The sequence below is a fragment of the Ictidomys tridecemlineatus genome, chromosome 9 (assembly GCF_052094955.1).
Source record: "Ictidomys tridecemlineatus isolate mIctTri1 chromosome 9, mIctTri1.hap1, whole genome shotgun sequence".
Taxonomy (NCBI): domain Eukaryota; kingdom Metazoa; phylum Chordata; class Mammalia; order Rodentia; family Sciuridae; genus Ictidomys; species Ictidomys tridecemlineatus.
In genome coordinates, this window is record NC_135485.1 from 27,330,793 (window position 1) to 27,347,345 (window position 16,553).

Genomic DNA, 16,553 nt, shown 5'->3' on the forward strand with positions numbered 1-16,553 from the left:
TCATGCTTTAGCCTAGCTTTAGAATAGCATATCTAATGTGTTGGACCCTGGCTAAATTTAAGAGTGTTAAAATCCCCATGTGTTAATGACTTTATTTTTATCATTCATGAGTTTTAAACTATGCAAAAAAGGAAAAATTGTGTGTGCCTCCCTTGACCTAGTAATTAAGTCTATAAATGGAATTCAGCGTGCACATAGAAGATAGTGTGCATAGTGGTCAGTATTGGGGAGGTGGGGGAAGATTGGTGGGGTCTGAAATCAGGTTTCTATACTTTCTGGCAGCATGAACTTGTGTAAATTAAAAACTCTTTCTATGACTTAGTTTCTTTATCTGAAAAATGAACACGATAATAGTGTCCACCTGATAAGATTGTTAAGTATTAAGTAGACAACGCATTTATGAGCCTAAGAGGAAACCTATAAATACAGGCTAGTTGTTAATAAATTGTCACTTTTCATTATTGACTCTACTGTAATAAATCTGAAACTCTCTATGATCACAAATTCATATGTTGCAAAGAAAGGATATACACAATTATTAAATTTAGTACTGTAGAATTGATGGGGACTAATATTTGAGGTTCTTTTTAACCTATTAAAATATTCGTCTTTTCCATCTTTATGTAAGTAGAAAAGACAGAGCCTGGGGAATACATGTCAAAAATCTTTATAACATATCTCTATATTTTCTGATTTTGGTTTTTCCAAACTACAAACAAGATTATGCAATTGAATAAGCAAACAAAGCCTATTCTAATCACCCTTTCCAACTCATTCAACTAATTCATTTTATATTTAGTCTAGCAAGTCATTAAGTATGAAAGTCTGATCCACACTGCCCTTTGTTAGACTTTTTAGTCTGGCCAGTTTGCGTGACTGCCACAGTAAAGTAAAATCTGCTCCCAGCATGTGGGCTTTCCACAAAATGAGTTTGAAATTTGCTCAGTAAATGGATGATCAAAGCAAAAGAAAAAGAGAATCATGGTCTACCATGAAAAATAAAACCGTATACTTTTCCTTTTGCAGTATTCTGATGGTAGTTATCCCTAGTTTTAGCTCAAGAAAACTTAAATCCTGGATTCTTTCCAGTTTTTTCTGTGGGTCCTATGACATTTAAAAATTCTAATTCCTAAAAACCCTTTTTGTTGCCCAGTGTCTGCCAAATGTGTTCTCCTGGTTTCCAGGAGACTTTTCTTGCCTGTTTCTCACTATTTTCCCTCTGGCCAGTTGAGAACATTCATGCCTTGAATTTTCCCAACAATGAATTCATGCAGTGATATTGTGAAATCTCCTCCTTAGTCAGCTTTCAAATGATAGATTATTTTCCATTGTGATTGTCCTTGAAATGTTTGTGTGTGTGTGTGTGCATGATTATCCACTCATGCTAGGGCGGAGTCCACTGGCTGGTGTTTGGGGAAGCATGAATACACCGAATTACATCTAAGTCTGCCTCCTCATTTTAAGCTTTGGTGATTACATGAGGAGGTCATTTCGTTTTCATTTATGTACTCAGTTCTCTTTTGTGTGATATAAAAAGCTTGAATATGTGCCTGCATATATGATTACACATTTGAATGTCACTACATAAAAAAGAAACGCAAATGTATCCTTCTGCAGTCATCTGCTCCCACTACATGAAGAGAAATAGAGAAAATGACTTAATTTTGGCATCCTAAAAGATTCTGAGCTGTCAGAAGGACGAATTTGCTAACAGTACAGGTGCTCCAGCATTTGAATAAACTACCCAAATAATGAAATTCTACTCCTCAGAATTCCCAAAGACAGGGCTGAATGTTCTGAATAAAAAAAAGAAGACTAGTATTTAAAATCCATTCTAGCTAAAGGAGTCTAGAACTCCAGAAGCAATTAATATTTGTGAGAACACTGAATATGATCGCCTACCATACATGTACATTTGAGAGGATCTAATTTTAAAAATACATGGACTTTTCTTGTTTGTGTGTCATGCAATCTGAATTTGAGAAGCTTTTAGTTAGCTGTTTCTACTTTATCTCACAGAAGAACCCATTTTCAGTTAATTGGATCATTCCAAATCCTGGTGATCATATTGACAACCTATGGGTTTTTCTGAGAGTTCACAGAGTGTGGACAGCATGTACTTCCCCAGACAGTGCTGTAGCTTGTTTTAACATCTGTAATCCACACAGGGAACCTGCGCGGCCGTGAAAGCTTACAAGTTGGGTATATTTTCAGTTGTGTCTTGTTTAAAGAGAGAGTCCTTTACAGTAACCAAAAACGGCCTCACTGTGAAGTCATGCGTGGATTCCCGAATATCCTTGAGTTACCCCCCAGGAGTTTTCAGCTCATCGGTGCTGGTACAATTAAAGGTAAATATGAGAAATCAATTAGCTCCTTCTCCTAGCTCTGCTGGCCCTAAAGATGAACAAGATGCAAATATTTCGTGTAACAGTCAATGAGTTTACCTGTTATGGATTAGCATGCAGTGATATCAGCGAATATGATGATTCTGAGCATGTTGAGTTTCACTCCCAAACATATCCATGCTTTGTTTGAAAGTCCTTCCCAGCTGGTATTTGGCACTGTCTTGTTTATTATATTTATTATCAAACACAATGTTGAGTATATATGAAACAATTGATGGCAGATTTGTGGACATTTATATGACTCAAGATTTGCATCTGAGAGTATGACAAAAATAGCTAATCAATTAAAATCTTTATTATTATGACTGTTTGATTTCACTTAATTATGAAACATTAGCTTTTTTTGAGTCAGGATTTAACATATGCAAACACCGTTTTCAAAGAGTATAATGATATATCAGTGTCACTTTTTGAATATTTATTTCTTCAAATAATATTCCCTATTTTTCCAGGCTCAACTCATGCCCATATTTCTCCCAATTATTATCCTAAGTGCTAAGTGAAGCAGAAAGATGGGAGGAAAACATAATATAAATATTTTATTCATATTCTCCATAAATTTTGAAATTTTGGCATTATGTTATCTATTTTTATTATTAACCATTTTTATATGAGAAGGAAACACTTAAGTAAATATAGTCTTGTTTTTCTAGTTTCTAAAGATCACTTGATTTAACAATAGTTATAATTAGAAATTATATAAAATGTCTCTTTTGTTTTCTAGGTCATTTTGTTGCCTACAATTTAGAGTGCTCCTTAGTTATTTATAACACAGGACAGGGAAGCCAGATTTCAGAAAGACTTTGTAAACAAGGATCCCAGAGGCTGTTCTATAATATAAAACAGTGTTGTTTCCAGTCCACAGTGGACACAGTAATGCATGAAGATATGTCCTGTCAAATTTTAAGAAAATGGCTTAGGAATTATATTCTGCAATATTTGCTAATGTTTTATATATTTTGCTTTTAAAATATAGAAATATAAACAGTGTTTTCCTTTGTTTAGATCCAACCAGTGGACCCATCTCTGATTGCATATTTAAAAGCACAGCAAGAAGCTTCCTACTCAGTACTGTCCACAAGTCCTCTGATTCATGTTCAGCACCCATCAACACATCCTTTCCAGAAGCCCGTTACTGTATTCCTACCTTGTTTTCCACACCAAGATAAGAAGAATCTTGTGTCGGAAAAAGATCATAAAAGAGCAATTACTGCCACAACAAACAGGATCACACCTCTATATGTCTACCGGTGAGTAAGACCCCACTGTTGCTCACTGATAAAATGGTAAGCAAAGAAACTTAAATGATTAAAAACTGTAACAAAATGTCTTCTATTTAGAGATCAGTATTGAAATATTATGAAATAACTTTAATTTAGAGATAAAATATTATTGATCTACTAAAGGAAATAAAAATTTTAGTTCTAATGAACCCAATGATTGATATAAAAAAAAGATCAAATGAACTTCCTTTCAAAAACTTATGATGTATTACAAAGATGTGGCATACTGTTGTAATTATTGTATTTAAAAAAATCTTCTGTTAGTGTAAGGAAAAAAAATAACCTGACTTTTTAAAAGAAAAGTTAAATTTGAATTAATATTTACCCTATAGATAAATCTATCTGTAGGTATATTCTTTCTCCCAGTTTAATTGCTTAAACAAAATCTCCACCAATAAGTCAAATACACGTGTTAAGCTATCACCAAGAAAGAAAATACTAACAACAAATATAATATACAAATTAATAGCAATCTTGATCTTATTTCCTATCTTTTCATTGAATATTTATCCTTTTGTTTCTAACAGAAAAGGCAGAGAGAGGCTTTTCTTTAGTTGTGAAGGAAATACTTTTTTCTTTTAAAAACTAAATAATGGTTGTAGAAACTTACTTGAAACAAAAACTACTTTTAATTGGGGGGCTACTATGTGCCAAATTGATTATGTACATTATGTCGTACAATCTTATTGATGAGAAAACTTAAACTCAATGACATTAAGAACTCATACAAGTGCCCTAACAAGTGGGTAATCTTGACCTGGACTCACATATCTCCATTTCCAATCATGCCTTTTATTTAGCTATCATCCCTTTGGTTTGCGGCTAGCAAGGTTAGAAAGAAAGGGGTAGATTCTTTGCTCTTTGCTAAAATGTGTGCAGTTTAGGAAGCAGGCAGCAGTAAAACGTTGGAATGTGCCTGGGGGAAGCAATCAAGAGGACTCTGGTGTGAAGTATCTAGTGATATGTCTTTTGCTACCAAAATTATATAGATTGTGTGTAACCCAAGTGGTAATTTAGTTAGTCCATGTTCCTGCAAGTGAGACTTTTAATCAGGAGAATTTTGGAGATTCCAGTTTAAAATACAGTGGTTTTAAAGACTGAAATTTATTCTCCTCCAACATTAATGTCTATACTTATATTTTTAAAAAAGAGTGTAAACAACCTTAAAAATGGATTGTAGTTGATTGGTAACCCATTGCCAGAATCTAGTAAGTGTTTTTACTATTTATAGAGTGTATAGTAAGAATTAATATAAATAACTTGTGCTTACCATGTACTTTACATTATAAAACAAAGCAACTCCATTGGCCTGAAAGATAACAAGAAAAACCATGTGTGTCTATATTTTCTGATTTATATATATCAAAGTGAATCCAAATTTACCTCTATAATCCATAAATACCATCCTTTATTCATTAATTATTCTTTTTAAAGCATTATAGTTATAAGCAGTGCTTGTATTCATTTTGACAAAATCAGACATGCTTGGAATTTTATCTTATTCCCGTTTTCCCCCACCTTTCCATGACCTCCTCTCTCCTCCTTTCTCCTTCCTCAACCCTACTGGTCTTCTTTTTGCATGTTTATTTATTTTTTATTGATACTTTTACCTATAGATAAAGGTGAAATTCCCTGTGACATATTTATATTTGTGTATAACATAATTTTATAAAGTTCATTCCTCTTTTCCTCCCCTTTCTTGTCCCCCTTCCTTCTATGCTCTCAATCTCCTTCTATTCCACTGATCTTCTCTATATTCTGGTGGTATTCCATCCCTGCTCCACACTTTGTTTACTTGGTTCTCTTTGTTCTGCTCTAGCTTCTACATATGAGAGGAAACATATGACACTTGATTTTCTGAGTCTGGTTTATTTCACTTAGCATGATGTTCTCCAGTTCCATGCATTTACTGGCAAACCCCATAATTACTTTCTTTATTATGGCTAAGTAAAATTCATATATACTCTGGAGTTTTATATATATATAAAACTATTATATATAATATATATGGCTATTATATATTGATATGGCATTATTGTTATTGCAGGTTGATTTTGGTACTTTTGGATAAATACTAAGGAGTGAGATAGCTAGGTCATATGGTGGCTCCATTTTTAGTTTTTTGAGGAATCTCCATACTACTTGCCAGAGTAGTAGTTGTGCTAATTTGCAGTCCCACCAATAATGAATGAGTGTACACTTCCCCCCCACATCCTCCTCAACATTTAATATATTTGTGTTTTTGATAATTGTCATTCTGACAGGAGCAAAATGAAATCTTAGTGTTGTTTTTATTTTTGTTTCCCTGAGTGCTCGATATGTTGAACATTATTTTATACATTTGTTGGCCATTTGTGTTTCTTCTTTTGACAAATGTTAGTTCTTTTGCCCGATTATTCATGTTAACTTTCTTGAGTTCTTTGTAGATTAATATCCCTTGTCAAAGACTTTTTCCTACTCTGTACACTCTCTCTTGACTCCCTTAGTCATTTTCCTTTGCTGTGATGAAGCTTTTTTAATTTGATGGCATCCCAGCTACTGATTCTTGCTTTTATTTCTTGAGTTTTAGGAATCTTATTGAATAAGTCAGTGCCTGCACCTAAATGATGGAATGTTGATTTTGTGTTTCTTTCTAACAGTTGCAAGATTTCTGTCCTAATTCCTAAGTCTTTGATCCATATTGATTTGACTTCTGTGCAGAGTGATAAATAGAAAGCTAGTTTCATTCTTCTACATATTAATATCCAGTTTTTCCAGAATCATTTGTTTAAAAGGCCATCTTTTCTCCAACATGTATTTTTGGTAACTTTGTCATGTATCAGCAGATGGCTGTAAGTATATGGGTTTGTCTTTGTGTTTTCCATTCTGTTCCATGTGTCTTCATGTCTACTTTGATGCCAATACCATGTTATTTTTCTTACTGTAACTCTGTACTGTAATTTGAGATTGGGTATTGCGATACTTGCTGTATCAGTATCAGTTTTCTTGCTCAGAATTGTTTTGACTATTCTTCATCTTTTATTCTTCCAAATGAATTTAAGGACTTTTTTTTTTTTAGTTCTGTGATGAATGTCATTAGTATTTTGGTATTTTTATGGCGATTTCATTGAATCCATAGACTGCTTTTAGTAATACATCTATTCTGACAATATTAATTCTACTTATCTAAGAACATGAGTGGTCTTTCCATCATCTTCAATTTCTTTCTGCAGTAATTTCTAATTTGTATTGTGGAGATTTTTCACCTCTTTGATTAGATAAATTCCCCAATATTTTGTTGTTGTTGTAGATGTTACCGTAAAACGGATTTTTTTTTTCTGATTTCTTCCTCAGCAAAATCACTGTTGGAGTATAGGAAAGCTATTGATTTATCAGTATTGATTTTGTGTGCTATTTACTTTGCTGAATTCATTGATTAGCTCAAGAAGCTTTCTAGTGAAATATTTTTGGTTCTTCTAGATATAGAATTATGTTATCAGCAAACAGAGATAGCTTGACTTCTTTTCCTATTTATATCCCTTTAATTTTCCTCTGTTGCCTGATTGCTCTGGCTAGAGCTTCAAGAACTATATTGAATAGAAATGGTGAGAGTGGACATCCTTATCTTGTTCCTGATTTTAAAGAAATTGCTTTCCATTTTTCTTCATTCAAGATGATGTTGACTTAGATTCTGTCATATAAAGCTTTTGTAATGTTGAGGTAAGTTTCTTCTATCCCTATTTTCTCCAGAATTTTTAAAATTCGAACCTTACAGTTACACATAATAGTTGGGTTTATTCCAGCATTTTTTACATGCATGGGTGCTGGATTTTATCAAAGGCTTTTTCTGCATCTGTTGAGATATAGTCATATGATTCTTATTCTTAATTCATTTTTAAGTGGTAAATTACATTTATCCACAAATACAATTTTTGAGTTATGAGTTCATTTGCCCCTTCTTTTCTATAGTTTCACATCTGTCACAAATAGCAGGGCAGAATATAGAGAGAAGTTGGAGGCATTGTATTGAATTGTCAGGAATGAAACTCCCACAAATGTACAGATAGAGGCAAATGCAATAAGAGCCTGGTAGAAACATGTCCTGGAGGTGACATTTTTTCACGAACTCATCCTACTGAAAACCTCAGAAACCTAGTCAGCACGTGTAGGAGAAGGTCTCTATTCAATCCAGAGGAATCATACTGAGGAAAAATACTGAGGAAATCTTCGACAAACACTGAAGATTTCCCTCCAAATCTGAGAAAAAGATTCAGTGGCTACCACTGAAAATGGTTGGTTAGTGAACATTTAACCAAGGATAAGAAAAAAAAAATTCTACATGTTGTTTTAACAAAATAAAAAACAAGATTTCAACAGAAGAGCAAAGACAACATTGAAAACTCATAGAAATATTGAGAGACTGTCATTTTGATATTTTCTAGTCATTGGAACAATAAAAATTACAGATTATTGGAGATTATTATAGAACTCTATTTTGTGAGTTTAATGTTGCTCAGTAAGCATACTTAAAAAGAAAGAAAGAAAGAAAATGAAAGGAAGGAAGGAAGGAAGGAAGAAAGGAAAACAAAACCAAGGAACAGAAAGTCATCAGGATAAACCAGGAAAAGATAAAAGGACATTAGGATAAGGTGGTATAAGATAACAAGTTTAGATGAAAAAGGATCAAAGCATGATAAAGAATCATTACAATGTGGCATAAACTAATTATTTATTTGAAGGAGACCAAACAATCATAAAAAAGCAAAAATCAAAGGCATAATTGAATTTAATTTTCTGACGTTGATTAAAGACTTGAGTTAGAAAGTGCTGACTGACTGACTAGAAATAATCATGTAAAGCGATTTACATCTAGTCTCAATGTGGTGTTATGCTTTGAGTCCAAAATATCTCCCAAAAGCTGAAGTGTTGAAAGCACGGTCCCCTATGCAACAAGACTTGGAGAAGTGACTTAGAGGCAATGAGTGGATCATGAGGGCTCTGACCTCATCAGTGGATTAACCCACTGGTGTGTGGACTGTGGGGAGGCGGGACTTGTTGGAGGAGGTAGGTCACTGGGGGTGCATCTGGAAAGGACCCTGCAGCCCCTTTCTCTCTCTTTCTCTGCTTCCCAGCTTCCATAATGTGAGTGGCTTTCCTTTGCCACACCCTTCTGCCTCACCTCAGGCCCAGGGCTTGGCTAACTATGGACTCAGACCTCTGAAACCATGAGCCAAAATAAACCTTTCTTCCTCTAAGTTGTTCTTGTCAGGTATTTGATTCTCAGCAATACAAAGCTGACTAACACTCGTGGCAAACTCAAACGTAGGATTAAATAAAACATAAATCCATAAACCTCCATCAGCAAAAAGTAGATTAAGTAAAAAGGAATACGATCAATATGAACTCAGTCTTATTCTTGGCAGCACTAATATCAGTGGGGAGGGTGGTAGGGGGAACAGACTCAAAGTCCTAAAAGGAAACATGTGGAAATAGAATTTTCACCAAGCTAAAGTAAAATATTTTGCTGTTTTTTTTTTAAATATAGGGCTCAAATATGTACTACTTATATATTCTTAAATAGACAAGCAGATAAAAGTTAAAGGTGATTTAAATAAAATAAATTCAAGACAGCAAGAATGATAAACTCTTAAACTTTATTTTTAAAAAATCCAGCATTGAACATAAATAATATGAAAGTCAAAAAAAAAAAAAAGAAAGAAAGAAAAAGAAAAGAAATGTTTGGTTGTTATTTTCCACGTTCATGGTCAGTGCAACCCTTCTGACTTTCCAGTTTTATGACTGAATCTGTTCCAGCTCCCTCTTTGAGGCTGTTGATTTAAACTCTAGCATCCAGCTCCTGGTGCATGGTTGGGGTCAGGGAGAAGAGGCTGACAACCAAAGGCATGTCCATGGGCTCAGTCGCTCAAGTTCTCTTGAGGAAAGAAAATTCTTGCTTTTTGTGATCTTCTATTTCAAATCTAAGGGATTTTTCTCTTCACCTCTGATATGTGTGTGTGTGTGTGTGTGTGTGTGTGTGTGTGTAATGGGAAGATGGCTCTTTGTTATCGTTTCACTTGCAAATTTGCCAGCAGTCTCCACTTCTTTGCCTTTGCACATGATCTCTCTACTAAGGAAGTCTTTTTTTCTACCACACCTAATTGAAGAACCCTTGATTACTGTGTGAGCTCTTTCCTTCTCAGTGAAGACATCCTGAGATCTCTAGGAGAGATTAAATCCCTTTCTCTTTAGGCCAGCTCATTCTTTGTTTCAACCTGTATTTTACTGTAATAATATATATTCTTTTTTCCCATTTATTATTATTTAGGAGAATTGCAACATGGTGCTTTAAAAACATTACGTAAATTAAATAAATACGAGCAAATGTGTGTTAAGTTTAAATTGCATGACTAATTTGATTATACTTTCTGACAATGTCAAATTGATATATTATACTATTCTTTATTATTATTAGTGCCATAGTAAATACATTTTCTACATCTAATGGAACACAAAGCAAGCAAATGAGAATCCATTTCAACTTGTTATTTACATTCTTTTTCCCTTAAGTGAAATCCAATCGAACATTTTCTATGGAAACAGAAGCATCATGAAGTAGTAATCCATACTTCACAAAATAAAAAGGATCAAAATTAGTTCAGGCCAAAGCATAGTCTGAATATTAAGAACAAAATATCTGTATTTGATCACATTTTTTTCATATCTGAATGATTTCTGGAAAAAGGATAAAGAGATTTCATTATGAGCCATAGGACTAGCGATGTAGCTCAGTGGTTGAGTGCTGTCTAGTATGTACAAGACCCTGGGTTTGATCCCCAGAATCACCAAAAAGTGAAAAATAAAATGATGAGCTAGGAAATATTTCACGATGACAATGAAAAGGAAAAAATCATTGCTTAAATAAAAACATTCCATGTTATGAAAGCTGTATTTTAGAGAGGTAGTAAGGAAAATACCTTTTCGTCTATGAAACATGACATATTCTATATATTGCTATTGTTTTTAATATCTTGCTTGAATGCAATGTGTGAGTCATACCAAGAATATTTGTAAAATATACATAAATCATATCACATAATAAAAGAGACAACGGATTATGCTCCTACATAACTTAAGAAACTAAACATCATTAATGAAATTTCCCCTCCTTACTTGTCCCTCCCTTGTACTATCCCCTTTTCCCCCACTCCAGTTGCTTCTCATCCCCACCAAAGTTAAATGCTATTCTGAAATTTTGCAGCAGTGCTTGCTCTCATTCTATTTGTTTGACCAAACATACTTGCTTGCATCCCTATGCAAAGTCTCATTCCTTTTCTGCAGTGCTCTGCAGGCCACAAGTGAGTTGCAGAGACAGCTCTAGTCCTGTGGGAAGGTACCAGATCCACAAGGGCATGGATTCTGAGAAAACCAATCACCAGGGATCCATTTCAGTGACCACCTCCCTTGTGTGGCATAAGATTCTAGGATGACAGTGCTTTTTAAAATCCCTGAGGCTGTAACTGCACTCTTTATGGATCCTATTATGGATGTTAGAAAGATCACAGTGGAGACAATGATGCAGTGGGTACACTTCCCCATTTTAATCCACTCTGCTCAAGTTTCAATATATGTATTTGAAGCAGCCTTTTTCTAAATCCCATATTTCCTTTCTTTTCTTATATTTTCTATCTATCTATGTGTGTTATAAGCTCTGTAGTTTTTTTTTCACATTTCAGTTCAAAAAGACAATACTAAAAATATTTTACACTTTAAAAATCTACTTTTATATGTCATTTGAATTGTTGTTTTGGACAAATATTACTTTTTTATTTTTTAAAGTTCTATTTGGCTCTTATTGAAATTTCCTCAATCATTTCTGATAGTCTCTTGCTGCCTGTTTTTTTCTTCTTGAGAGTGTCCTTTATTTTACTCCACTTTCCACATGTTCTCATCCCCCCATCTTCAGTCTTTGAAGTACTTTGATTTGTTGCCTCCTTCTGTTGACTGTCCATGGTATTCACCTCCTCATTTGTTTGGGAACTTTAATTTGTGAGTGTGTACTGGTGGGCTTTTGCCTGAGTACATTGGAGTTACCTTTCTCCAGATGGTATCTGTTCTTGCCTCTGCTGAGAACCAGCTGCTACTTCCTTGGAACTACTTCAGCCTCCTTATGAAGGTGCACCTTTCCATTCGGCTGTGATGCCAAGGATTGGCGGCTTTATGTTCTGCTCATTTGATTATTGCTTCTAGTTGTTTGCTCATAAATACTAAATTGCTGGAAAGGCATTTGTCCTCATAGTAATCCCATTGTTCCTTTCTGGTTGCTAATAAGTGCAATCTTGGCTTTACACATTTTTTGGAAAGAAGTTTGGGGAATTCTTTTAAGATTCCCCTTCTTGTAAAGCCAAAAAATTGTATAAATAAAAAAAATCAAGTACGTCAGCATCTAGGTGTTCTGTATTATGGAGCAACAGGTCTCAGATCATTCATTTCCAATTTGTCTTTTATAGTTTTGTTTTACATGTGATATCAGTAATATTTTAGAGAAGCAACTAAAGAAATAAACAATAATTTTATAGATAACAAGAACAAATGTTCTGTATTTTCCCTTGTGCTTATGTACTATATGGTTAACACAGGAAAATCTCATTTACTAGAATAAAATATTTTCAGTAAATAATTGAAACAAATGTTTTCTGAAAAAATAAGATTTTTATTATTTATCAAACTTGAAAATAGAGTATTTGAAATATTTTTACTTACTTTCGTATACACCATTTTACTTAAGAATATAAAGTTGTGAATTGAAATGTCAAAGGAAATTTTAATTTTTCTTTAAATCAAAGAGAAACAACATTTGAAAAGTTCTTAGTAGTATCTATTTCTACTTGTTAAGATAAAGTATTGAGATGACTTGGAGCAAAAAAATTTTTTATCATGGGAAAAACTTTTGAATGTTCTTTGTATGGTATTAGCGCATTTGTGGAAAGATAGGAAAGGTAAAAGAGAGCACTCTTGGACTTGAGAAAGTACACTTGAGATATATATATATATATATAAAGTTTTTTTATATATAAAGTTTATATATATATATATATATATATATATAAAGTTTTGTCTACATAACACCTTATTTTTGGGAATTGTACTACAATTTCTAGAAAATGCCCTTTCTGTCCATATGGGTACAATGGTGACTTCCATGTTTATCCATGTCACTACTTACAATTAAACACTTGGCCCCAAATAGGCTGTTCACAATTCCTTAATGTTTGAAAGTTTGATGTGGGAAGGGTCTTGGACCCAGAAATAGCAAGGTCAGTTTCCTGGGTAGTCAAATTCTCCAATGTAAAACTCTGAATTTTCTACTGTATAAAAAAATTCTCACTATTAACTGAGAGGAAAAAAATGGAAAGATGCAGAGGTAAAAATAAGTAGATAGGGATGATGTTTAACAGATAAATAGATAAAAAAATGTGCAATATGTATAGATAAATAGATATAGACATATCTATATCTATATAGATATGCCTATCTCTATCTCTGTCTATATATCTAGAGACCAAATTTTGAGTGAAATAAGTCAGACTCAGAAAAGTAGTATGTTTTCTCTCATACATGAAACCTAAAAAAGTAAACAAAAGAAACAAATAAAAAGGGAGACCAGTAGGGTAGAAGGGGACTTAGGGAGATGGATAAAAGAGGGTGAGGGTGTATGGCGAGTGAAATTAATCAAATTATGTTTTTAATGTATGCATAAATATACCACAGTGAAACCCACTATAGTGTATAATTAACATGCTCCAATAAAATAATTTAAAGTGCTCATTTAAAAATAAAACAAATCCATTTCAACAAAAAGAAAAAAAGATGATTTTGAAATCAAATACAGCTTTTCTCTGAAATCTTCAATATTTGTCTATATTTGCTCCATTAACAAACAGGTATTATTTTAATTGATTCATTTTTATAATTGGGTACAATTGTTTTGGGTTTCTATTACTTTCCTAAAAGAATCTTAACAGTGACACCGACTTTATCTACATACTTCTTGGTGCATGGGGCTTTTTATCCCTGGGAATGATGGGTAAATGTGTAGAGTGGAAACAGCTTCTTGAAAAAGAAGGGATGGAAGTCATTGCTACCTTTTTCTGTGAGGGGTAGCATTACTGAAACATTTCTGTTGGATTGAGGTGGATATTCAGAAGTCAGCTAGCAAAAAAAAAAAAAAAATGGCTTAAAGGAGAAGGGAATTTGAATGCCTGACCTACGTATGTCAATAGGTAGGCCATGAACAAAAAACATGGGGACTTTCTAGCACCACGGACACTCCTTTGGAATAAGGACTGTGTGTGCAGGTTGAGGACCAGTCAGTGGGCTCACTAAGATACAGTGGGTACTTAAGCGCAGGGTGGGATAACTGAATTAAATATAAGCATAACAATGAGAAAAGAGTTGTCTTATAGTTTCTTTTTGATTCTTGAAAAACTACTGTGACCTGGTACAATAGTGGAGCAGTGTAGCATCACATCACAGGAATCCTCTGCCCTCACCAGCAGTGAGACAGCAACACAGCCAAGCATAAGAGAAGGAAGACCATACAAAAGACAGCTGACTGCCTAGATTATGTCGCCTGTGTTCTCTGCAAGATGACTGTAATTGGGACTAATGGCACCTTGGACTAAAACCCTGAAGGTTCATGAGCCTTAGTCAGAAGTGATAGTTGAATCAAGAAAGAACTTTTCTCTTAGTGTTATGATAGGGACTGGTCATTTGAATTGATATCTAAAGGTTATATATTAGTTACAAATGTTGAAATTAGGATGCATGATTTGACACAGAATGTAGTTACTATTTTACAAGCCAAATAAAAAACCAGGTAGAAAAAGACTGCTAGACATCCATTAAAATATTGTAGCATTTGGCTCTAGGCAATGTAACTAGGTGTACTTTTCTTTTTCCATTTACTTTTCTATTTTAAAATAGTTGTACAATCAACATGTATAACCTAGAATGGGAAAAAAATTAATTTTTTGAGTGTAGCATGCCATTTAAAATCAGTACTTTAATAGCTAAATTATAGTTTTCTGAGAAAAAGTTAGTGACATTTACATTTAAATGACTATGCATTATGCATACCACAAAGGAAATATTCTGAAAGTAAAATATGATATGTGAATTTTGATGATATGATTGCTTGCCAAATTATGCATCATACTATTTTTTTTCACAAATAAAGAAACATGTGCATTTTAATTAGTATTCTCTATGAGCATGGTTCTGTCAGTGTACCTTTTGGCCAGGATAAAATCTGGTCATTATTGAATTAACAAATTGTTTTAATAAGGGTTTGCTATATTTTATGCAACTATGATGACATCATAGTTAGGTTTTGTGGATCCTTAAAATTACCATTCATTGTCAGACAATAATAGCTGTCAAATTTAAAATATATATATATATTGTTAGTTGTAGGTGGACACAATATTATTATTATTATTATTATTATTATTATTATTATTATTATTTGTGGTGCTGAAGATTGAACTCAGTGCCTCACACATGCTAGGCGAGTGCTCTACCACTGAGCTACAATCCCAGTCCCCTAACTTTATTCCTGAAAACAGTTTTTAGTGGCAGAAAAGCAAATTTAAAATGTTTAAGTGAAAAGGAAATTTTTTGGTCTATATAAATAAAACGTCTATGGCTACATTTATCTTTATATTTTTTTTAATCAAGAAGATCCTCTTTTCTTCTTTTTTCTTCTTCTCTTTCTCTTCCTCTCCTTCTTTTCTTTCTCCTCCTCCTCTTTCTTCTGTCTTGACTGTGCCAACTCAGTCTCTGACTTGCCTACCCCTTATGCTGACAATGTGGCTCTACTACATATTTAGAGCTACTGTTCATGGAAAAGAGCATAGTTCTTTTCTCCATGTATATGCATAAAAGCCCATGGCTTAATTCTCATTCCAAATCTGATATAAATCCATCTCTGAAAATTTCACTGAAACAAGAAGGAAGATATAGTGCAGATTAGCCTAGGTTATGTTAGAATGACAAAACTACCAAACCCAAGGATTTGTAACAATAGTCTTTATGTCTCACATATACTGTGTGGCCATCAGAGGTAGGCTGCCTCTCAAAACGTTCTCACTCTAGGATGTGGGCAGATGGAGCAAGTACTGATTGATTGCTGTTATAGTGGTAGAAGAAAGACTTTTGGATGGAACCATTAGCAACAAAATGCATGGACTCAAAGTGACACATCTATCTTTCATGTACAATGAATTATCCAGAACTAGACACATGGTTCCACTGAACCATAGGGGCCAGGACATGCTGGGAATGTTTCTATTCCCTTTTGAGTTGTAGCACATTTTCCATATCATGTACTATGAACAAGGAGAAATTGGATATTTGGTGAACAGCACTGATGAATGCCAATTATACTCACTCCAGGATCTGGGCATGGGGTCATCTCATCACACTTGGGAGCCTATAGTCTCCCACAGAAAAATTTAAACTATTGGCAGAAAAAAAAAGTGAATAGCTTCCAGAAAAAAAAAAAGTCAACATTATACTTAATTAACTCAATTTATGGTAAATGACCAAGGTTCTTATTGAGTCAACCTTCCTGTGTGAATAAATTAACTACCAGGGCTTAAAATTTTACCATCTCTGTGGTTATAATCCAACAGTCAAGAGCTAAATATTTTTACCCTACTCTTGATTTTAATTTATCTCCTGAAATAACTAATAAAGATTTTTCAAGGTAGATATTTTAAATCTTGTGCAATTAGTAGCCGCTAGGTAATAGGACAGCTAAATCTGTTAAACTATGGTGGATTTAAGTCTATAACCCCCAAATAGATGTGGGATTCACACTTGTATC

General features: G+C 33.8%; 1 protein-coding gene across 3 annotated transcripts in view; it reads left to right on the top strand.

Moving 5' to 3' along the window:
• Positions 1-16,553, top strand: part of Dthd1 (death domain containing 1) — a 60,994-nt gene that overhangs the window by 7,385 nt on the left and 37,056 nt on the right. For all 3 annotated transcript variants that reach the window (XM_005319901.4, XM_040292550.2, XM_078021177.1), the window contains 2 exons: positions 2,169-2,348; positions 3,411-3,655. In XM_005319901.4, the coding sequence (XP_005319958.3) occupies positions 2,169-2,348; positions 3,411-3,655 (425 nt within the window). The remainder of the gene's footprint in view (positions 1-2,168; positions 2,349-3,410; positions 3,656-16,553) is intronic.